Below are 24,456 nucleotides of genomic sequence, written 5' to 3'. Positions count from 1 at the left end.
TTGCAGGGGGGGGGGGGCCCTTGGTTGGATAGGATCTGGATCCAACGTAGCCTTAGAGAGGTACAGTTCTTCTGTATTATTATACACTATAATTAGTGATTAGAATAAAACAAAAAAGTGTTCTGTGTACCCAGATGGAAAACATATTCCATATATCAATTGCATTGCATGTTTCATACCATCTGTTATACAGTATGGTGTGTACATGGTCATCAATATGTATCTTTATACCTAACTGACCAGGTTTTAATTTAAAATATATGTACCATAAAATGCATTTTAAATAGTGTCACAATTAATTTATATAAATATCCATGTGAGGCCTCTCATATTATGCAGCCACTCAATCATCTGCTCTGAAGTTGCTGCTTAATTGTGTTCGTGTAGCTAAGCGGTCGTTTTGAAGATAACTTTTGAAGTATGAACCAAAAGTTAACCAATGAATGGATGTGTGTTCCTCACCTGTTCTGATTATGTCATGCCTCTTTGAATCCTTCTACTGACTTCCCTTTCCTCTGCATGAACTTCAAACTTGTCCTTGTTTTCAGTGCACTTCACAGCTCTGCCCCACTGTTATATCCATGGCATTTTTAATCACTTTGTCACTTTGGTATCTAAGCATTATGTATGAAAGCTTTGTACTGGTCCAACTGATTCGGAGGATGGGTAGACCTTCAAGGATGGGGACATAGAGCAGGTTCCTTAGCTGGAACCCACAGAGCTGCTGGTGGGGTGTGGAACTCTTATGGAAAGGCCCTCTTCTACTGTAATTAAACTTAATATACATGGAGATAGTTGCGTTAGAGTGCGGGGATGGGATTCCCCTGGATTCATAGATTCCAAGGTCAGAAGGGACCACTGTAATCATCTAGGCAGACCCCCACTGGAAATAACCCAGGCCACAGAACTTCCCCAAAACAATTCGTAGAACAGACCTTTTAGGAAAACATCCAATCCTGATTTAAAAATTGCTAGTGATGGAGAATTCACGATAACCCTTGCTAAATTGTTCCAATGATTAATTACTCTTACCATTAAAAATTTACACCTTATTACCTGTGTGAATTTATCTAGCTTCAACTTCTAGCCAGATTGTATCGTATCTTTCTCTGCTACATTGAAGAGCCTGTTGTTAAATATTTGTTCCCCATGAAGGTACTTACAGACTGTGATCAAGTCACCCTTTAAGCTTCTGTCTATTAGACTTAAAGAGTTCCATCTGTTTAGCTCATCACTATAAGGCATGTTTTCTAATTCTTTAATCATTCTTATGGCTCTTCTCTGAACCTTCTCCAATTTATCAACCTCCTCCTTCAATTGTGGGCACCAGCACTGGACATAGTATTCCAGCAGTGTCAAATACAGAGGTAAAATAACCCACTCAGCTCCCACTCGAGATTCCCCTCATTGTGCATCCCAGGATGAGTAACAAACTGGAGATGTGGAATGGACTGAGTTGTCCGTAGGCTGCAGATGTAGTGGATTGTTCTGAAATATAGCTATTTAGCAGTGGCAATAACTGCTCGGAAGATGTTGCTTTGATAGAGTAGGGAAGCAAAATGGGACAAACTGTGACCCATATGCTCTGTCAAAGACCTACCCTATAAAATCAGCATCTTCCTAGCTACTGTTGTCATTGCTGTGTATCTGTTTCTTACAGTAGACCTTGAAATCTGAATAACTGATCCAGGGTGAAAGCTTTTGTGGCTCTCTGTAGGAGGAGAAGCAGAGAGACTAAAAAAACCAGTTAAGATACTTATGTTTGCAAAATGTTATAATGTAATGTAATCAATGTAAAAGCACTTCTGTGTCATAGAAGTTGCTGTCGAATTTATACCAATACAACAGAGGCTTCAGTCTAAATGGCTAATTAGTTCCTGTAAATGTAGTGGCAGTGAGGTTTCTAGTAGTTTTGCCTCTGGTATCATGCCACTTGAATACAGCAGAGCATTGAAAATTTGGGAGCAGGTCCAGCTAGAAAGAAGAAGAAAGTAAGTTGTCCAAGCCTACAAGCCTAAAGAGATCCTACATTAATATATTAAAGTTTAATTAATGCTGGCTCTATTACTAGTTCCAATGCTCCCTTTTCCATTCTTCATCAAAAGAGGAACCAACAGTCATGCATCTAAGGGAGGGGAGGAAGCCCTTTGTCATTTTCTGCTTCCTCCTCCCCCACTGCATATTCTAAATCTGGTTAACAGATTCAGTATTCAGTAGCATAAGCATAATGTTGTCTAGCCTCTCCTCTGTTGGCTTTGGCATCATCCTGTGAGAAACAAGTTCACTAGTGGAAACTAACAGTGATCTGGCTTTGCTTTTCTCCATTTCACTGGCAAATTCCTACTTTTATTTTGCTTTCCATAACCGTAACTAGGCATTTCTGTGCCTGGGACGAGCAAGCATATTTGCGTCCCATACCGTTTTTTCATCATTTTTCCTCCCCATTTTTTGCCCCCTTCCACTCCACCCCGCCCCTCCGGCTTTGCATCCTGGGCAGCTGCCCCGCTCGCCCACCCTGGTTACAGCCCTGTCACAATAATACACCTCGTTCATCCTGTTTTTCTCTGATGCTGACAGCCATTCGGACATGCTCATGGTCCAAGCACTCCAATAAAGGACCAGATCGCCATGCTCCGTGAAAACATCACCAGCACTGACTAAAGGGCAAATTGTCTCTTGTGCCTGCATGCTTGAGGGGATAAAAAAATAGCGCTGAGCAGAGAGATAGTAACAGAAGCAGCATCCCTCACAGGAACAAACCACCCTTCGGACAATGGGATCACAGATGAGAAGGACATAGGGCTTGGAGGATAGTAATGCTTTAGACACCGAACACCCATTCCATAGGGCTAAATCAGTGCCTTGCATAATGACAGGTTTCAGAGTAGCAGCCGTGTTAGTCTGTATTCGCAAAAAGAAAAGGAGTACTTGTGGCACCTTGGAGACTAACAAATTTATTTGAGCATAAGCTTTCGTGAGTTACAACTCATTTCATCGTAGCTCACGAAAGCTTATGCTCAAATAAATTTGTTAGTCTCTAAGGTGCCACAAGTACTCCTTTTCTTTTTGCGAATACAGACTAACACGGCTGCTACTCTGAAACCGTACACCATGGTTCTCTGATGGTGGTCAGTCTGTGTTAACTTCACTTGGCTCTTTGCCTCTGTTGTGGAAGCTTATCAAAGGGTGGGGGACTAGCAGTCAAGAAATGCCTCCATGCACGTGGTCCTTGACTCTCATGCTTGGGAATGTTTACTAGTTCTGGGGGACTTACCCCCTTATTATGCCACACAAGGGACTCCGTCCCCCTGAGAGAACAACTCACAGATCATTAAAGCTATTTTCCTGCCCTCAGCATGTGGATAGCCAGTGAAGAGGACAATAAATCCCTAAATTAAGACAAAGGCAAGCCAGCCAGGTGACTGGAAGGCATTTTTGTATCCAAAATCTCCATCGGTCAATATAGACTCTGTAAATTCTCTTATGTAAGTGCAGTTGCTATTAGTGCTGATGGGAGTTACGCATTTCTATTGAGAGAATTTATATTTTCCACCCCCCAGCAGAACTATTAAATATGATAACAGCATTACAACTGGTTTCATTAACAATCTCTTGAGGAAGATGTAAATTCAACTCTAACCACATTTGTTGATAACCTTTAGAATAGAAAACCTACATGCAGACAGAATCAAACTGTAAATTGACCAGGAGAGGTTAGGAGAGTGCAGTACGCTGAACAAAATGATTTTCAAATAAATGTAAAGTCCTGCCCCTAGAGTGAGAAAGTAAACAGCACGCCAACAAACTAGAGAAAACCTATCTTAGAGGGACCCTAGGGTGATGATAGATAGCAAATTAAATAGGAACAACAAGAAAAAGCCATTGCTGTTCATAGATCTCTATACGTTATATAGGGGATGACATGAAATATGTCAAAGTGATAATGCCATTCTACATAGCACTGGTCTGAGTGTCCTTGGAATATTAGGCAGAGTCTGGCACAGTTCAGGATAGATAGGAAGAAAATATGTTGGAGAACAAAAATTATATAAGGGTTGGAGGTAAGATGACCAGGTAGCAAGTGTGAAAAATGGGGATCGGGTGGGTGGTAATAGGAGCCCATATAAAAAAAAGTCCCAAATAGCTGGACCGTCCCTATAAAATCAGGACATCTGGTCACCCTACTTGGAGGACAAACACACAGAGACCGAGTTAAGCTTAAATATTGTAGTTTATAAATAATGATTTATTATTAAATAATTCAATAAGTAAACTCAAGAAGGAAATGGTAGCCTATACATGGCTTCAGAATAACAACATAAATGAAGAAAAGGGATTTTTCACAATGTTAGGAGGCAATGAGTTGAAGCTGAAGAAGGAAACATTTAGGTCCAGTGTACACTAGAAAGGGTTTATGATACAGTTATATCTGTATAGCTATAAATCTATAGAGCTATAGCTATACTGGGATACCCTCCTAGTTTATACCAATTCTCTGACTGAAATAAACTGTGCCAGCAAAAGTTTATAATGGAAACCTAGCCTTAGATTAGTGGAAAAGCTGTTAGCAGCAAGTACAGCTGGGCATTTCAGTAGACTAGCCGGGAGATGGTAATGATTTGTAGTCAAGCACAAGTAAAAGAGGATGTTTGTGGGATTGAAGTAGCAAGTAATTCTGCAAAGTGCAGGAGGTTCAGGCTAGATGATCTAAATGGTCTCCTTGGTATCAATGATTCTATGAATTCTACTGTTCGTTAAAGTAATATGACAGTGGGCAAATATCAGTCTTGGAATACTTTTGGGGGGAAACTGTCTGTAGGCTGAAGAAGAGCTGTACAGAAGACAGATTAAAGTATATCCGACAAGATTAATAAATCATTGATAGTCAGCCTAAAATCCACTTTAACCTATGTCTATGTTCTGTGTCAAGCCTTTTTTTTCATGTCTAGTCTTTTAACAAAAACGTCTATTCTTAAAAAGTCATCCATGCATGATTACTATCAAATTCAACCATTAGTCACCCCAAATTAAATGATTTTCCATCTAATGCTCCATGCCACTAACAACATTTTTCAAAGTGATACATTGTTGTACTGATAAGCTACTAAATGGAATATATAACAAATTCATTCAGTTTCCAGTGAATTAAAAAAAAAATCCTTGTAGCTACAGAGATGAGTGAGTTCATGGCTGTACAGTACTTCTAAAAATGTTAAGTGCTACTGAGTGTTATAGCAGTTATTAGAATGGGCTAAGCAGGTTCAACTAAAACTTCAGTTCCAGAACTAAACTGTTTGGACTACATTTTTAATTTAATACCGAGTAACTTTCCATGCAATGATTAATGGCAAGAGGTAACTCGTATTGTTCTCAGATGGCCATTTATTTTTAAAAGTTTTAAGAGTGTAGCCACTTTTATCTATGGTAAGTTTGCCTCACTAACCTTGTCCTGCTGGGGTAAAATTAGATCATTCATTTAAAACTGGGATTTTTCCACTCCAGACAGTTAGAGAGCTTTCATTAGATCTGGGGACAAATGTTCCTACACTATGCCCATCGCTTGTATTGCAGTATTCAAAGATAAAGCACAGTTCAAAGGCAGGTTACAATTCAGAATTACTCTGTGTTATTCAGAGCTAGAATAGTGTTCAAATTAAATGTGTTCAAATTAAAGCATTCATGGTTTCACTCTGGCTGGTTGTACCTGACAAAACAAAGCAACAGTATTTACATGGGTTCAAAAGAAAAACATGGGCAAAGATTTGATATCTTGTCCTCTAAAGTCTGCCAATTTGCCTGGAGTTCTCTTCCCTTCAGCCACCTCAAGTTCAGGTTCCCTGATTCTCAGTATCCCTTCTCCTTATAATTCCTTCTGTCCTCTCCCCACTTCCCGTCTGTGGTTCACCCTCATAAACTGTGTCCTCCCCTCACTTTCTTCCTTGTTGTTGTTCCTGTTCTCTTTTTTCCTGTAGTTATCACCATTTTGTAAAATAGTGTCCACTGGGAAACTTCTATGAGAGTTTTCGTACAGAGCTATAGAAACATTAGCCAAAATGGCTCATCTTGAGGTGATTATGTAGTGGATAAAAAACTTAATTAGACCCATTTCAAGTACACTTCCAAGTGCCAGCATGGCACTGTATATTTCTGTAACTTAGTTCTATTGCATTTGGTAGTTTTTCTCTGGTGATAAAGAACCTTGTATCTCTGAGATTTTTAGCCTATTTTTAAAGGGATTCTGTTGGCTCTTTAAATACCTGTCATGGCCTTATTCTGTTTACAGTTACTCTCCCTGAGCAATACTTACTCCATGAGTAGTCCAGTTATCTCCAGTGGAACTACTCCTGAGCTGAGGTATTGCTCAGCATGAATAAAGGTGGCAGAATCTGACCCACATTTACTAATTCCTATTGTATTGAAAAACAAAAAGCATTTTGTGTCTCTCTTTTGAAAGAGGCCAAATACTATATGTGGAAACAAATATAATTCCATTGGTTTATAAAGAAGCAGACATACATTTCCAATAGTCTAAGAACAACAACAAAAGTTCTCATGAAGATCTTGTAGAGGTGCCCCGTATACTTTATATTTTATTCTATTTTATCATAGAATTGTTCCAAATGAAAATGAGAAATATGGAGTGCTATTGAACTCACTAAGGGCCAGCGCAAAACTATTTAGCTCAGATGTCTCTGTAATGATGATGAAGAGTGTGCAAGAAAAGTCACTGTGTTCAGTTGCCCTCAACTTGCATTTTCAAATGTGTGGTGTGGCAGTTTAGTATACTCTGTTCTGTAACATAAAATAGCAAGCAACACTAGCTAACTCAATACCTACCAAAAGCTTTTGCAAGAGGAGGGATGCAATAATTTTTAATCCATAATATATTCCTGCCAAATGTGCTAGAAGCTTTAAAGGGAGAGATTCATGCAGGTAAGCATTTATCCATTAAAGAGGGATAAGCTAACAATGGAGATTCTCTTTCATACATATAAATATTTCACTTTTATACAACATGCACATTTTGACTCCAGGCCATTTCTGCTCTCAATTGTCCATTTAATCTTTTCCCCAAAGTGTATTTAATTGTTTTCCATATGGTCTATAATACATTCATATTAGCATTAATAATTTTGTGCAATATGGTACTTTTGTGATTTTTTTTCTTGTTTATATGTAACATTGCTTACACAGTTTTAAAAAATAGCAGCTATTTCTCTCTGTTTCTCTCTGTGACATTAAATTAGTTGAGAACAAAGTAATTCAGTATTTGAACAATTTTATTCATGTTCCTGCTTCATTTAGGGTTTCTCAACTTACACAGTAACATTGTTTAATCCTTAAGACATTGATCATGGGTGAGGTTTTTCATAGGAGTGGGTGGGTGAGATTCTGTGGCCTGCGCTGTGCAGGAGGTCGGACTAGATGATCAGAATGGTCCCTTCTGACCTTAGTATCTATGAATCTATAATCACATCGCAAGAGAAAATTAGAACTAAGTGACAGTGCTTGAAAAAGTACTATGCAAATCTTTTCTTTTGATGACTGTAAAACTAAACTACTTCACCTGACTTTTTTCTGTATGTCTTCAGTTTCTGTCATAAGTACTTAGTCAGTGTTCTTGCTTTCCACAGATGCCAGTGTATTACTACCCATCTGGTCAATACCCTACCTCAGCAACTCAGCAGTATAGACCCATTGCCTCAGTTCAGTACAATGCACAGCGGAGTCAACAAATACCCCAGACTGCACAGCAAGCAGGTATTTGCATCTGTTACTCATTTCTTCAGCAGTTCGTGTTGCATTTACTGATGAACCTATTGATCGTACTTTAATTTTGGGCTTGAAAAGCTAGCATTGAAAATTGGCCATTTCAGTAAGTTGAAACAGTCAAAAAATGATTTTGCTTGGAAAGCCATACCGTACAAGAAAGGAAAGCATGCGTCACACAGTGTGGTTCTTACTGCATTAATATGTTCCATTTTGGATAAGAAGTAAGACAAGTAGCAAATTACTGTGATCATTCATACTTCATTTGAAAGCCAAGAGTTACATTTTATTTCCTTCATCATATGTGGCCCCTAAACATTTTTAAAACAAGAAACCAGTAATGGAAACATTTAGGGGGCATTCTGCTCTGCAAAGCTGAAACTGTGTCTGTGATATGGAGCGAGCCAGGTAAAAGGCAGTCTTTAAAGCTTGGTAATAGTCCACTATTTTCCTCCATTCGAGGTTAGTGTTCATGAAAATAGCAGGCAATGAGGTATTCTAGAGTCTGTGTGGCACCTACTTGGATGTTGGCTCCCTGCAGCGATGGGCAGTTGGAAGGGGGGCCGTTACACTGTAAGAGAGTGAGTAGCAGGTCTCACAGTGAACCGGTCTCTTTTCCTACTGTGTCATGCCACTCCTAATTAAACCATATTAAGGATGGGGGAGACAGAGTGAGACTGATGTTGGTTGATTTTGTTTGTGCTGGTGCGAGGTTCTTTGTGTTCCTAATGAATAAACAGAGCTTCTGTAAAAATCATTGATTTTCTGTTTTTCCAGTGCAAACCTCCCCCATGCTGTGTCTCAGACAAGTATTAACTTTGGTCGGAGGGATTGTTTCACCACAGGGTACACAATCATAATTGTGTCATGTAGGATAAAGCTCGCAGTCTGTCCATTACTGTCTAGCTCCAGAAATGCAAATGGTTTGATAGAAATTCCTGTGAATTTTGTGGTTTTTTTGGTTTTTTTTTTTTAATGGAAAATCAGCTTCTCTGCCAAGGCTTTGATCCACAAATCCTTTAAGATAAAAGTCAATAGCATAGAGATGAGAGATGGGAAAGATCTATGGGGACATCCAGCCCATTCCCAATCTCTTTAAGGTGACCGCTGACAGGTTTGTCACACTTGATTAGGTGTTCAGAGAAAAAAAGCCATAGCAATACACAGTTATAATTGATTTGAATGATCAATGGTTCGTCTTTTAAAGCTGTCCTGTGTTCTAATAAAACAGGTGCTGGTTTTGGTCAGTATGACTAGTGGGGTGCTTACTTTCAGATTTCATAGCTTTGGGAGACTACAATTCTCAGAGAGATGTAATATTCCATAAAGGCCGTCTATCTCTTCTAATATATCTTGTCTTACAGTATGGTATCGTATTTATTATCCATATATAGTGGATCTTTGAACCTAAATGCAGATTGCATTGTATGGTACTATTTTGGTTGACTGTGTTGTTATAAAACCATATTTACTCTATCAGTTAAATGGTAGATCAGTAATGTGAAAATTATGGTAATTAAAATACACATGGGACACATTCTGAAATGCTTCAGAAAATTTTTCACAGAAAATTCAACTATCTGAAGGTTTAATTATATACCATATATACCAGGTTTAATTATATACCATAGTGTAGTAACCATTGTGTTTGGGTACGGGCTACTTAGGGACATCAGTTGTATTTTTGCTCATGTGTTTTCCATATTGTTTTTCACCTATGTGTCTGCCAAGGAATTTGGTTACTATAAGAAAAATCTCTTGAGTTGGGAAAATTGTCAATATTTTTAAAATTCCTCCTTTCAATTATTGACAGCTTCATTGGAAAAATAATTATTACATCATGTCCACATTCTGTAATGAGAGTTTAGTATTTCTTTGATTGTTTTAAATTTTTACCCATTGCCCAGGTCCTAAGAGTTGCTTCATGATCAACTCTTTTGAATGGGTCCTAACTATGGGCCAGATTGAACCCTCTCATAGAGATATTTGCATGAGGGAATAGGGGTGCCAGGAAACGCCACAAAGAAAATCTTGCAGTTTCCTACAGACCTTCTCTTTAAGTGAGAGAGATTAGGGAACAAGGCATGGGGTGCCAACCTCCCAATCTTGCTGACCCTTCAGATTCACAGGGAGGAGAACCCAAAGTCCCATGAACAGGGTCAGCCCCTATAGACTGCTGCTGAGACACCATCGCTTCTGTTGGAGTTGTGCTCTATTGGGAATGAATCCTGGGCCATCACAACAACTGGTTTTCCTCTGCCTTTGTGGGAGAGAGTTCCACAGAGAGCGCCTCTTATAGCCCCTTATGCAACCAGAACCTAAGGAGACTGAGCTCACAGAGGGACTTCAGTGGGGTGAGGTAGAGAGGAGGATGCTGTGAAGTCAGTGCTCTCTTTCCACCACTTTCCAGAACTCCAGGGTGATCTTACCTGCTTCCTCTCTGCTTGAAGAAGTAGGGAGGACACTTGGGTCCTATCGTTTTTTCCCTTGATTTTTGTAACTGAACTGACTCAAGCGCTCAAATTTTCACTCGTATTTATAAAGGTAAATCTAATTATCTACAGTGATGCATTTTCTTTCATTATCTGAAGCAATATGGATATCCATCTTGCTATCGACTTATGCTTTGAAATGTCTGAAAATGCCTCTGAGAAAGTAAGTATGGCGTGACAGAAACTTTTCTTGGGCATTAGCTATATATTTAGATGATATTTTCTTTATACTTACAGCTAGTGAATAAATGGGTAAGGATTGATTATTCTATTTTTTCATGTTCTTTCACTTCACATAGCATCTGGAAAGTCACTAATCTTCCGGAGTTTGATTGATGGATATAAATTATGTTTCATGAAATATAATAAAGCACAATGCTTATGTTACAAATTTACTGCAGGTTATTCACTAGACATTCAAACTCTCAGGGGAAAAAACTCCTTTGAATATCCATTCAGCTACTGCAGGAACATACACACGACCACTTAACACCAAGTACTTTTCTGAGCTATGATACTTTGGGTTAGCTAAGTACGTGTTCCAATCAAAAGGCAAATATTTCAAGCTTTATGCAGGAAATTACCTTCAAATATAGAATTAAGGACCAAGACTAAGGTTAGCATTTGAGCAGAATGTGAGGCAGCCGTGGCTAAGTATGGAAATTTAAAAGAGGCATACAGATAGTAATGATGGCTGCAGAGAGTGCAGAAGAAGACTGTGTGAGGGTGAACAAAGGAGGCAGACATGAATGAGGCAGCTGAAAAGATTACTCCTGAAACATCTTCCCTGAAGATTTAGCACTATTTGCTGCTGGTGAGAGAAAACTGCTGCAGTATAGAAAGGCATATGGGAGTCCAAGTTGTGTGCCTACCAGTAGAATAACGAATGTGACCAGGGATATGTTGGGAGCCTCGAGCTCAAAGAATATTTATTAAAATAAGAAACTTTTCCTGCCGAGGAGGGTTTTGGAAGCTTTCATAGCTCCGGCAAAGTGTTGAGGTCTGTCTTTTTCCCACTTTGGGCTGCAGAGGGTAAGGTTTGATCTAATGCCAGCAATTTGTTTTTGTTTTTCTTAGAAAAGGTGTCTTTATGAGTGGAGCAATAATAATGACTTTTACAGCAAACGGCTAAAGTAAAATGTCAGTACAGCATCCTTAATGGCTAAGGGACTCTGTATTCACTGATGGTTGTGTGAAAAGAGAGCAATATGAAGTTAAAATGGCTCCAGGGCAGAAAAAAAGATGAGCTCACCTGAAATTAGATTAGGATCTAACAGCAGTAAATCATTTGGCGAGAGGGGTGAGAACTCTTGATGGATGGATAGATAGATAGATAGATTTTAGAGTGCTGCCTAGTATGAGAAGATAAGTGACTCATTTCTTGCAAGAGGCAGCTTCACAGAAGGTTTCCCATAGAAACCTTTTGTCGTTTACAGTATATTAATTTAAATTCAGAATGAAACCACAAAGACACAGCCTTAACAGTGTTGCTTACTACAGAGCAGTGAGGTAGCTTTGAAATGCTTAGTTTTACTTCATGTAAATAAATAATTTGTTCTTCTTCTTCATTGCATTCCCGCCGCACCAGCGCTTGGGCCCAGTCCTGCAAAATGCAAAGATCCTAGAAGTCAATGAAAGTGTTGCCATTAACTTAATGAGAGCAGGGTCAAGCCATTGGCTAGTACACAGTACATGCACAGTACATTTTTAAATAGATCATTAGAATATTTTCAAATGACTTTACTCAAAAAATAAATATTATATGTAGAAGTACTCTCTTGATATGTTCATCTTTGAGTTTTATAGTAAAGAACATTGCCTTCATTTTCTTTGAAAATCAGGATATAAAATCTGTACAGATCTGGGCTCGTGAACATTGTAAGGGTCTGTGTTGTGACAAGGAATTTCTTTAATTTTTAGACCTTCCCAAATATATCTCTGTATTCCTTGAACTGTGGAGTTTAGTTTCTCTCTGGTCAATGGACATTTACCACTCTTTGATTTTGTCTCATCTCGCTAATATTTCAATATAAAAAATACTGGCCATTTCAAGCAAATAGATCTCTTTTTGTACCATGGAACACCTAGTTTCTTGACTGAGTGAAATGATATTTCTGTAGTCTCATACAGCAGTACTATTGCATTGTCTCAGCCACTATCAGCAAGAATTTTATTCGTTAACATCGGTATCTCGGTAGTAGTAGTTTGAAAGCATTTGAGCCTCGTTCTTGTCCTTGAATGATAAAATGGAGATGTATTCAGTGATGAACATTTTGTTTTTTACCACAGTTGATGAAATCAGCAATGGAATGATTTATATCAGTGTGTCGGTGTATTTATTTTCAAAATAATAATGCTTAGCACTGAGAGTATATTTCATTTTTAAAGTGCTTCACAAATATGAGCTGATGAAGCCTCAGAAACACCACTTTGGGGTAGGCAAGTATTATTATGCCCATTCACAGATGAAGAAGAATCTGAGGTGAACAAGGCATTTACTTTCTCTGCCTCACTGTATGCTATACGTGTAATATATCTGCTCCAGACATTACCAATGTGTGATGGAGCTTTGTCGGATCACTTTATATACATCACTTTGTCTTGGCTATAGTTTTAACCATGGCAGTTAGTCTGACTGATCATGTGCCCTCCTCACTGGCAAGTTCTGATATAAACAGCAACCAGGGCTTAATTTGTGCCAGGACTTGCCAGGGCTGAGCCCCAGCACCTCTTTGCTTGGCAGTTCATAGCCCCAGCACTTCTAGGCTTGCTGCATCAGTTATAATGTAAAAAACTTGCTTGAGCCCTGACACCTAATTGCTTGATCCCCAGTACCTCTTTCATTACAAATTAAGCACTGACAGTAACTAAATCCTACAGTACCTTCTTGAGCTCAGTAACGAAGACTGTCTATTGATCAAATCAAAGCCTAAGCCTATTGTGTTTGGTTGGAATACCTTGCTGCCAAAACTTTTCAGAAACTCAGCAAGCCCACAGAGATTAACATGGGGTGGATGTAATTGGATTTTTGTTCTGTAATTCTGTTTGAATATACAGATTTTAGAATTTCATAGGCATTTGAGACCCAGTAAACATTGCCATTATAATTCCTTTCAATTTGCATAAAGTCGCCAATTCCTATTCAAATCTGCCTGCATTGCTCCAACATGTTATCTTTCTCTTTTTTTAATCATCACTGCTTTTTCCTGAAAAGCAGAACAATTGACTGAATACAATAGCACCTCTGTCAAAAGAATGTAATTATGGGAGGCAGATATATATTTGAAAACGACATGGATGCAGTGGTTCCTTTTATGATAGGTATGCATGGAGTAGTCTGTCAACAGCAAATGTTTGTCTCAAAGGAGAGGTAATATTTCTGTTAACATTTACAGTCTCCAGTAAGAAAAAAAGGGTTTTGCCTCTTTAATGTTCCTCTGAAACCGGTTTTAAGCAAGATAAGATGTACCTTAATGGAGCTATAAATGTGTTTAACCAGAATAATTGAGTCAAACTGACAATGAAATAATGCTTAATCTAAGCTAAAATTCAGTCAGGTGTCAGCATAATTGAAGGGTTTTTATCTTCAGATTTCCTTTCTCCTCATTGTCTACTTAAAGCATCTTCCACTATAAACTTTTCTTTTTCTTTTTTTTGTAAAGTGTCAGGCTTAAAAAATAAAATAGTTTGGTTTGCCATCAGGGTCATTACAGAACCTTCCAAGGAAGTATTGCAGCTTTCTACCTTCATTAGCAGCCTGACGAGCAAGATTTCATGGTCCATGACAGATTTGTTTACATTATTCCATCTGTATTTTACAGGACATTCTTTGTACTTATACAAGCAGTAAACAGCTTTTATTTATTTTTAAATAGCTCATCCAGAGAAAAACTAATTCCTTAGTGGTGGTTATTCATTGCACTAATGAAACAGAATTGTACTTCTGGTATCCATTTATGTTTGATAATCAAAACAGTCAGTGGGAAACAGGGTTTGATAAATTTAGCCCTTAGAGAGCCTTGTGAGGTACATTTCTTATTTTCATGAAGGCTTGAAAGAAGGAAGATGGACATCAGAATTGCATCATTATATGATACTAAAATATGGTGCCGTAAGACTGTATTACACTAGCACTGGTATAGCACTCTACCACTTCGGAGCACTTTATAAACATCTACTTACTAATGCTCACAATGCTCTGGTGAGGAACAGTAGGTAAGTGTTATTCCTGTTATACAGGTGGAGACACTAACGGAGAGAGTACAATAATGAACTCTCAAGACCTCTTATCAAGTCAATGGGAAAGCGAGGACTAGAATTTAGATGTTCTTAGCTTTCAGTTTCAGAGTAGCAGCCGTGTTAGTGTGTATTCGCAAAAAGAAAAGGAGTACTTGTGGCACCTTAGAGATTAGCAAATTTATTTGAGCATAAGCTTTCGTGAGCTACAGCTCATGCATCCGATGAAGTGAGCTGTAGCTCATGAAAGCTTATGCTCAAATAAATTTGTTAGTCTCTAAGATACCACAAGTACTCCTTTTCTTTTAGCTTCCAGTATCAGTCATGAAATCATGTCATCCTTCTAAGTTTAAGAACGCAGTCATACCGCACAAGCACTCAGCACATTCAATGTTAAATAATATTGAGACTTAGTCATGTGATTTTAGCAGCAGAACTTCAATCTTAACCAAACTCACTGCTGCACATTTCACTTGGAAAATTCAGGGGTAAGAGCCACACTTTTATTGAAAGATGATTGCTTCTCATTCAACAGACTAGCTTAATTATTCATTTTATACACAAAGAAGAAGCTAGGAATGAGGGAAGAATACACCTACACTCTGAATGCTGAAAGAGCCATAGGCAGGTCAAGTGCAGTTTGTATGGGATTTTCAAGTCCTATCAGCAGTAGTTAAAATGGCAGTCATTTTGAAAGTTTCTGATGAAATGTCAGGAATTTCACAGTAATATATTGATTCTCTAATCAATATGCATGTGTTAATCCCGTATCAATTACTGTGCATGAACAAATCTAGGGAGGAACAGCCAGTTAAGAATAACGTGCTATGTAGATAGGCTCTTTAGTGTTGTCCACTCCATGAGTACTGGATATGGAGAGACACCTGATGGCATTCAACAGCTGGCATGAAGAGTCTTGTTTGTATTCATTCCATCTGAATCCTGTCTCCTCTCTGCCATGAGGGACACTACATAATCCCTATTGCAAATTCATCACTCCCTCAGTGCATAATGCTCCCATTGCTGCCAATGGAATTTTTAAGCACTGAGCAACTGAAAGGTTTATATATGAAGCTCTTTAAGGCAAGGACTGTTAACATATTTTTTTTCTACACTAGCCTTCCCCCCTAAAACTTCCCACCATTGCTATCCCCAGTGTAACTCCAATGGTTGTAGCAATGGTGGGAGTGCCAGTACAGAGTGGCTGTTGGCATCTCAGTCACCACATCCTCTAATCCTGCTCACAGCAGGTCTAGACAATGCTTGTGTTGAAATGCCAACAACTTGCCTACATTAGCATTCCCAATGGTGGGAAATTTCAGGGGGGGCAACAGCCAGTTTAGTCAAGGTTTTTGTGTCTGGTGCAGTACTAATCACATTGTTCACATTTAACGAGTTTGTGTTTAAGTATACAATAGAGATCAGCAAAGCAGAAAGGAGAGGAGACTTTTGCCTTACATGTGTGATATTTGCTTAAACTCCTAAAACGTTGATCAATACAAATTGTGAAATAGAAGAATTGTTTTGATTTGGGTACTGAGTGGAAGAGTGTGCACTGGTGACTGGACCAAAGGGTCCTCTGTGACTGAACCAAAGAGTCCTCCGTGTATGCAGTATTTTAGCACAGACACATGAGAGGTCTCCTATGTAATTGAGCCAATATCTCGGGGCCAATCCCACAGTCCTGATGCAAGCAAAACTCCCATTTACTTCAACAGAAGAAAATGGTGTTCAAGTGAAGTCAGTGGGAGTTTTGCCTACACAGAATGCAAGAATAACAGTGCTTGCTTGTACAAATTCCAGGATATTTTCATTTTGATTTGCCATCTGTGAGTAGCAATGATTAAAAAATGAATTTGAATTCTATGTTTCATATCGCAAATCCAATTGAAATATTTCCTAATAACAATCTTTTCATTTTTACTATGCCTTCCTCTAAAAAAGAGAGAGATGGGAATCTTCATAGTGCTAACCTGCCATTTCTTAAAATTATGCTGTTATATTGTTTAGTATTGTCTTAATTTCCCTTTGTTTTCAAGTGACATAACACATTCTGAGAATGTGTTATATCTGAATGAAGCAGCTTTTCTGACTTATTCCCAAACAAAGGAGATGGTTTCCCTAGCAACAGAAGGAAAACCTCTCCAAATAGTTCCTCACCTCTTCTACAGGATCTGTTCCATTCTGCAGTTTGCTCATCATTTGCTAAAGCAGATACCATTCCTGGAGAAAGAGCTAGATGAAATTCACAGTGGTTAGTAGCAGCAACTGTTATTGGCCACAAAAGTAAATGTTGAATTTTCTGTCTGAGTGCCCATCTTTAACAATGGCTTGATTGTTTCTATTATTACTACAGAGTTCCTGTGAATTCATATTTATGGTTTAGAAGAAGTACTGTCTGATTTTAAGAAAGGAATGTAAGTGGCCTTTTTTCCTGTACAAGTACTGTCCTGATGTATGAATTTAGTAGGAGCCCGGGTGGATTTTCAGTGGCATTTATAATTATGGAAAATGGATTTTCAGGCTGGGGACTCTGGTGAGGATCTCCTAAACTAGTGGTTCTCAGTCTGTGGGCCACTTGTGGCCCAATCAGCGCACAGCTGTGGCCCATGTGACACCCTCAGGACCATACAGGTAGTGTGTGTGTGTGTGTGTGTGTGTGTGTGTGTGTGTGTGTGTGTGTGTGTGTGTGTGTGTGTGTGTGTAGTGGATGTGGCTCACATAACACACACAGAGCTGCAGATGCAGTCCACAATGGTAAATAAGTTCAGAACCACTGCCTGGCATTAACCAAGGCTAATGGATCTTTAGTATGGTACCGCACTAACCAAATGACCTGCCCCAAACTGATCTATGTGGGAGTAGATTTAGACTGGAAACCTTTCAGGACAGAGGTTTTCTTTTCTATGTCTCATTTCTATTTTTGTGCAGTGCCCAGCACAATGGCGTCCTAATTCTGACTGGAGCCTTTGGGTGCTACCAGAACATAAACATTTAATAATAACAATAAGGGAAAGAAGAAGTCAGTCAATTATTTATTAATTTGCATTACAGTAGGACTAGAAGCCCCAACCAAGATCAAGTCCTTATTGTACTCTGCTTGGTAAGTATATATAGGGTGAGATTTTTGTAATGCACCGTTAAAAGGCACAGCACAGAATTTGTAACTCAGTAGGAGAAGGGGCTAAGGTTGCTTTTAAGGCCCCTTTATGCCCTCCCAAATTTTGGCTGCTCTGGGGGCTTGAGAGGCCCCTGTATCAACTTAGACAACTCTTCGGGGCATGGTGTGAGTTACCACAGCCCTCTGGGGTTGCAGTTGGTCACAGTGTGGCCATCCCGCTCCCAACATGCCCCTCCAATCCCTAACCCTAAGCCCCATTCCCTACACACTCCTTTCTCCAGGGCTTACGATGGGCTCCTCTGAAAGAGACCTGCAATTGTCTTCCACGGTGCCTATACCGGAGAGTCCTCCCCCAGCTAGAACTGAGGCTTCTAGAGACCCTTTACACCAACCTGACCTTTTTACCCACATAAAAGAATGGGAGTGAGGCTCTCACCCATAATGCGAGGCAAGACTGTGCCTGAACAACCTCTTGGTCTAAATATAACTTCTCAGGGAAAGTCTTGGAGCCCTGTCTGCTAACCTTGGGGAGCAAGTTCCTCATCCTGCAGCTTGTTCCTCATCCTGTAGGTGGAAACCTGCACCCCTGTACAGCTTCACTGAGTGAGTTTAATGGGCTTCCATACAGGCAGAGAGGTCTGCTTGTGGTACAAGTTATAATATCAGGGTCTGTTTCTGGAGACTTCACTTTGGTTTGCTGCTTTTAATCTGGAGGAGAGGAGGATGGCTAGGGGAAACCAACTCCCAGCTGCTTTTATTTGTTACTGGTATCTAGGTAATACCAAGGTAATGAAAATCAAAGGATTAATAGACCATTTACAAATTCCCATGTATTTAACATTTCATAGTGTAAATACTGTAGCTGGCATGGAGCCCTTTAAATCTGGTAACCCTCACTTTTTAAAGTTATTGGAGAAAATAATGAAGCACATAAAAGTGTTACTTAGTTATTTATGGCTTATGTGAATAAACATACTACGAAATATTCAATTATTTAAGGTAGAAGGAGAGTGTTTTTCCTCCATGGATATTATTTCCCTCAGTCCATCCTTCATCTTCCCTTAGGTTTCTTTTATCTGCATTTAATGTCCATGCTGCCCCTTTCCCGTCTCTACATTTGGCCATTTAGAGCCCCCTTCTGCAAGATAATGGGCACCCTCATCTCCCATTGGCTTCAGAGCCCTGCAGAATTATTCATGTCTGTGGTCTTACCACGCAGGCCCTCCTAAAAATCTCCTTTGGAAAGATTACTGTGTTTGCAATAGTTTGAACCGCATGCTGCTTGGCATTTGTTAGATTTGTTTTCTATAACAACCATAAATGTGAGCCGCAGCCATAATGAAGAATGTACTTTAATTGGGGTAATGGACTATGATTGCTGGAATTTTGTTGCAATTTTTAGTGTAAACTAAAGCCTCAGTCATACAAAGTGCTGAGGAGGTTGAGCCCAACCAGTACACATGTATGGACAATCCTTTTTAAAAGTTGAGTCATGTAGATCTGTAACAAAAAGGACCTATTAGATAAATCCACCTTGTGCTTCCAGTGTAGGAATATTCCATTCATATGTGCTGTATCCAGTCCAGTTTTAAATGACACAAATTGCCTAAAAATAAAGTATTTCTCGGAAATATCTGAGCCTGAGGCCTCACTTAAAGCCAACAATCCTGAACAAGCTAATATTTAGACTTAGTATATATCTTGGTTCTTTTTGTCAGCCTGTGTTACCAAAGCCATTGATTATACGGTTCGTCACTGTCCCCTGGGCTCTTGTTAATGGCACACTGATAAAATAGAACTGCATCCACTGAACAGTGCTGAACCTTTGGTTTCCTTGCTGTTAAAATGCTATCTTTTGTTAGGTACTGGGACTGTAGGCATTTGGGAGGTTGGAAACATTTGTTGAATTTCCTGTACAAGAACCTGCACAAAAACAAGTTGGAAAAAGTTGCCAGGTGCCATCTCATAATATGAGCAGAAGTGGAGAGAGACGTTAAACATTGTGAGAATCCATGTGCCTCTCCAAAATGGCTGCTGCTTTAATAGTTCCATGAGGGATCAAGTACAATGCCATCCCTCATTTAAAAAACAAAACAAAACAAAAACCCTGAAAACAATTAATCTTTAGCCTCATCCGCAAGGCAGTGTGAAAAATGTGAGTCTAACAGTATGTCAGTGACACTATTCCCTCACTTAACCTTGTGTTGGGCCATAAATAATTATGAATGCTGCTACCTTGCACACTAGAGTGATTTGGTGCTGCTGAATCATAGGATATAATATGGGAACTGGAAAGCTGAATTAAGTTGGCCTGATATACTTTGTTACGGAAAAGTATGAACTTGGATATGAGTTGTGTGTGAAGAGTGCGAGTGGGTTTTAGAAGGTGCCTTTCGTATGTCACAAAATAATGAGCTCTGCCCTTGTACTGCAATGACTGCATAGGCATATGCCGTTGTGCTTCCTCAGGTATAACTCATGTACAGCCTCTGAGGAAAGAAACCTGTTTTATTGATAGAGGAAATGCTGGCCAGGACACTTGAGCTATCTCCCACTCCTTTCAGATCAGGCCCCCTCATCCAGAGGCCCCCCACTGCTTTCAGCACAGCGCCGCTCTCCTAGTGCTGTACTGCTGTGTCATCTGTGGGAGTGTCCATGTGGTCCCCAGGTGAGGGAGCTACCTAGTAAGATGCAGATTCACAGTTGCCCTGTGACCCTTTTGCACCACAGCCTAATTTAACCTAACTGGCTAAAACAGTCAGGTATTTTAATTATCTCCCAAAAACACTCCCAGCATAGAGGGCCTATGTGCCACCTGTGCAGGAACCCCTTGTATACGGGATGTTCTAGGGTACAGGATGTTCTAAGGTAGGGGTAGACAAGTGGGGTGAAAGTGCACATGAGATGACTGAGGAAGCGAGAGTTAGGAGTTCTTATATCCCATCATTTTGCGTCACTGCAGTGGCTCATTGGAGCCATGGTGCTAAGGGCCAGAATGGCTCCTGGCCCTCCCTGAATAGTGGAGGGGCAAGCCACCTCCTATCAGTCTCTGCCCTTCATCATTGATGCATAAGACGCTCTTACAAAGTTTATCATCTCTAGTCCTGAACCATGCAACTCTTGACCAGGCAAAACCTAGCTTCAATCCTTACTGAGGAAATACTCTTATTGCAGAGCGTTTTGCCTGAGGTAGGGACTGCTGTGTTTGTCCTTAGAAATATAACCCCTTTAGCATTCATTCTTATATTAATTTGTGTTGAATTAGGTAGTAATTGTAGAGAAATTTGGAGATACAAAGTGCTAAGTACTGTAATTCTCAGTAAATATTCATTCCTACTGACACACTCCCGGGAACTCTGAACTAACAGACAATAAGACCCCAATGGAGCAACAGTTGAGAACGCTGTTGGGAGTGTATCCGTTGTATCCATTACATTGATGCTCTGTGAGCCTCACTTCTGGGTACCAAATATGATTTCTGAATTGATGTTATGAACTGCCTCTTAGATAAAACATGTTCTGTATGCAAATAACTATCATCCTCACTGATTTAACAACAAATAGTATTTTGCATTTCTGTAGCACTTTCCATCTAAAGTTCTGAAACTATTAGAGGTAATGTAGGATACATATTATCATCCCTCGTTCACAGATGGGGGAAACTGAGGCACAGAAAATTAAGTGAGTTGCCCGGGATCACAAAGAGAGTCTCTGTCAGAGTCAGGAGAAGAATCAAGACTTTCTCAGTCCCAGTCCTATATATTAACCACAACATCATGCTTCTTTAATAGAAGTATGATATGTGTGTCTCTGCCTGCCGGTCTCTAGGAAAAATTTATTGAGTAAGAATATCAGTAAAGTGCTATAAACTGCACAGCTACTATTCGTGGAGTGTTCCATGTCAAGGTCACATTAAGTTCTTCAGTAAAATACAATAAATGTTGTTTTGTTTTTGTTTGAACCACTCACTGTACCGTATAGAAATATAGCCTTAATACACTATGAACTCAATTTCTTCATGAAGCACTGTAAAATACAAATAGCAATGTAGCCTCCATTGACTTCCATGGGGATCTTTGAGTGCAGTGATCTACTATAGTGGATCTGATTGCAGGGTCACGGACTAAATTTGTAGCAATGTCCCCATGCAGTGTAAATGTCTCTCACTCACACAAAGTCGTCTTCGCTAATTTAGAAATAGCCACTGCAGGAATAGATGGCTACAAAAGGTGATTCAAGTTGCTTTACAGTAGTAAATAAAGGAAGCACAATGTGTACATGCTGTTTTTTTCTTTTAGTCTTGATGTTTCTAACTGCTTCTTTTAAAAAAGAAAATATAGTTAAGAGAAGCACTCAGTTATTTATAGAACTTAATATATTTACTTATCAAATGACTCTCAAGAGCTTCTCTGTTTGTCCATTCATTCCTCGTTCAGATTTGCAGTCAGGTTAGTAGTCTATACTGGGATTGAGCCTTTCTATTCCTCATGTTGTCTGACCAGTCTAAACTCTTGAGGAAAGCAAAATTAGTTTGATCGTCCATGCCTGCTCCTTCTACTCAGTCCTGATTAATACATAATGTAAGGGTGCTTTGGTATTTAAAATGCAGCAGGCAGTTCACGTATGCCTTAGTATGGACCACTGTGTAAATATAGACTAGGATGATTTATTGGGGAAATTGTGTGTGTGTGTGCGTGTGTGCACACATATATATGTTTAATGGTTTGCCTCAGACAGTTGCTTGTAATTAACTAACCAAGTGGCCATATGCTGCTATTTCCAGACAGGTTGTAGTTAATCAGCCAGAACTCTGTACATGTTCAGGAACAAATTCACTATCCATTTGATGGAGACTAAGTAAATTGCAGCAGTACAAGCACTTTGTCTCAAGTGTGCAAACTGGTTGCATTTCTCTGCAGCATTCCCAGCAGGCTGCACTGAGTTGCTGTTGCACTGAATCTAGCAGAAGCTCTGCTTTTTGTGTTTCCCATAGGATTTTAAAATCTTGATAGTTTGGGAGCAGCTACTGGGCGTGTTTAAAGAGAGAGACAGATAATGGCACAGAAAGGGGCTGGCAGAGAAAAACAAATCTCTGCTAATGCTTTAAAATAATGGTCGTACTCATTATATTCTAACTCTCATCTATTCAGGTTCATTGTGTTATCTGAGTGCTTTGGTATTCATTGTAATAACACTAATGGCACTGAACTCTCTTGGCATTCATGTGGATGTCATAAAAACTTCTATCAGATATCCACTTTACAGCAGCATTAACTTGTCTATTACACTGTTCCTAAAATGATATCATTAGGTGCTAAGGTAAAGCAAGGGATAATTCAGTTGTTTTATAGCATATAACATAGTAACTCAAAACCTTTGCATATTTGCAATTTGTGCAACTTAATTTTCAATGAAAATAAAGAGATCTTTCTTTAACTTGACCTTGCTCTTTATTAGAGCAGTGACAGGTTTGCAGCAGTGAGAGCTTGCCTTTCCACTATACACACAGTTTATTTGTGGTGTGTAGCTTGGTGTAACTGAATCATTCATCTCTTAAGCACTTCCTTGTGGCTAGGCACGGTGTAGCAGCTCTCTCACTGGGCTAGTGTGTTGCAGTGGTTCCCCTTCTAGTGTGACTCAGCCCTCCACCCCTTCCTGGTTCACAGTTGTCCAATCTGAAAGTCCCCAAAATGTCTTTAACACAAACAAACGTATTTCCCCCTCTCTGGGGTGGTTCTTCAACCTGTCTTTGGCTCAGCCTTTAGACCCCTGGTTGGGCTCAATAACCCTTTTCTTGAGCTCATATTCCCCCTTCCTTGGGACTGGTAGGGGAACCCAGTTCCAACTTTTACTCTAGATTCTGGCTCCAGGCTCTGTACTGAGCAGCTAGTTCTGCTCCTTTACCTTGGCCATGTCCTACACAGCCTTTTAAGTTCTCCTCAGGGTCTCTTTGCCTCTTCCCTGCTTAATCAGGGTCTTTCCCAGTCCTCCCTGCCTGGAGTGCTTTCCTTACTCTGACCTTTCCCTGCTTTCATCAGGGTCTCACCCAGCCGGGCTTTGTCACCTCTTAAGTCTGACTCTCATTCCCATTACTGTAGCCATCTTCTGCTCTTTATGGGGAATTTGCCTGAGTCCCCTCAGGTGGGTCTCCAATCTGTAATCAGGTTGGCTTATCCCAGGCTCTCCAGCCCACTATGCAAGCCATCCTGCCACACTGGGCTTTAGTCTTGGGTTTGAACTGCCCAGGAATTTTGTCCCATTCTCATGAATGCTTGGTAGTCCTGGGTGAGATTGGGCTGTGAAAAGAATAAGTGTTAGGATCCTACTTTCTTACCTTGGATTTCTTGAAGGAGGAGAATGGGAGGAGATTGCAGGACTTGCTGGGGTTGAAAAAGGCTGCTTTGAGGATTGAGAAACATTTGGGAGAAATAAGAAAGGCTCTGACTTGCAGGGTGGACCCATGTTCAGCTCCTTTAAATGTGAAGATCCATGTTAATTTGTAGGAGTTGCTGTACTTCCAATCCCAGGAACCCCAGCCTGCAGGTTTTGATTCACAAATTCACCAAGCCACACAGGAAGGGAGAATTCAACATTTAATATTTGGGTTGTGATATAAATCAAGCCATAAAATTCTGAATAATGGTTTGATTCCCTAGGTTCGGATGATTTGCTTTGATATGACTGTGGTTCTGGAATTGTGGATGATTTCACATTCACTATGAGGGTACACGTGAATTGCTTCAGAAGATAACTGTACTGTATGTATTGCACTGTCTAGGCACAAAAGCGTAAGTTAAGGAAAGAGTGTAAGCCTCAACTTCAAATTTGCTACATAGA

The 24,456-nt window shown here is 39.7% G+C and overlaps 1 protein-coding gene across 1 annotated transcript in view; it reads left to right on the top strand.

Annotated features, from left to right (window-relative positions):
- ARPP21 (cAMP regulated phosphoprotein 21) overlaps positions 1–24,456 on the top strand; it is a 137,708-nt gene that overhangs the window by 80,286 nt on the left and 32,966 nt on the right. Inside the window, 1 exon segment of the mRNA XM_038389822.2 lies at positions 7,635–7,761. Within this exon segment, the coding sequence (XP_038245750.1) occupies positions 7,635–7,761 (127 nt within the window).

Source organism: Dermochelys coriacea, chromosome 2 (genome assembly GCF_009764565.3).
Source record: "Dermochelys coriacea isolate rDerCor1 chromosome 2, rDerCor1.pri.v4, whole genome shotgun sequence".
NCBI lineage: Eukaryota > Metazoa > Chordata > Testudines > Dermochelyidae > Dermochelys > Dermochelys coriacea.
This window is presented reverse-complemented; position numbering and strand designations above follow the sequence as displayed.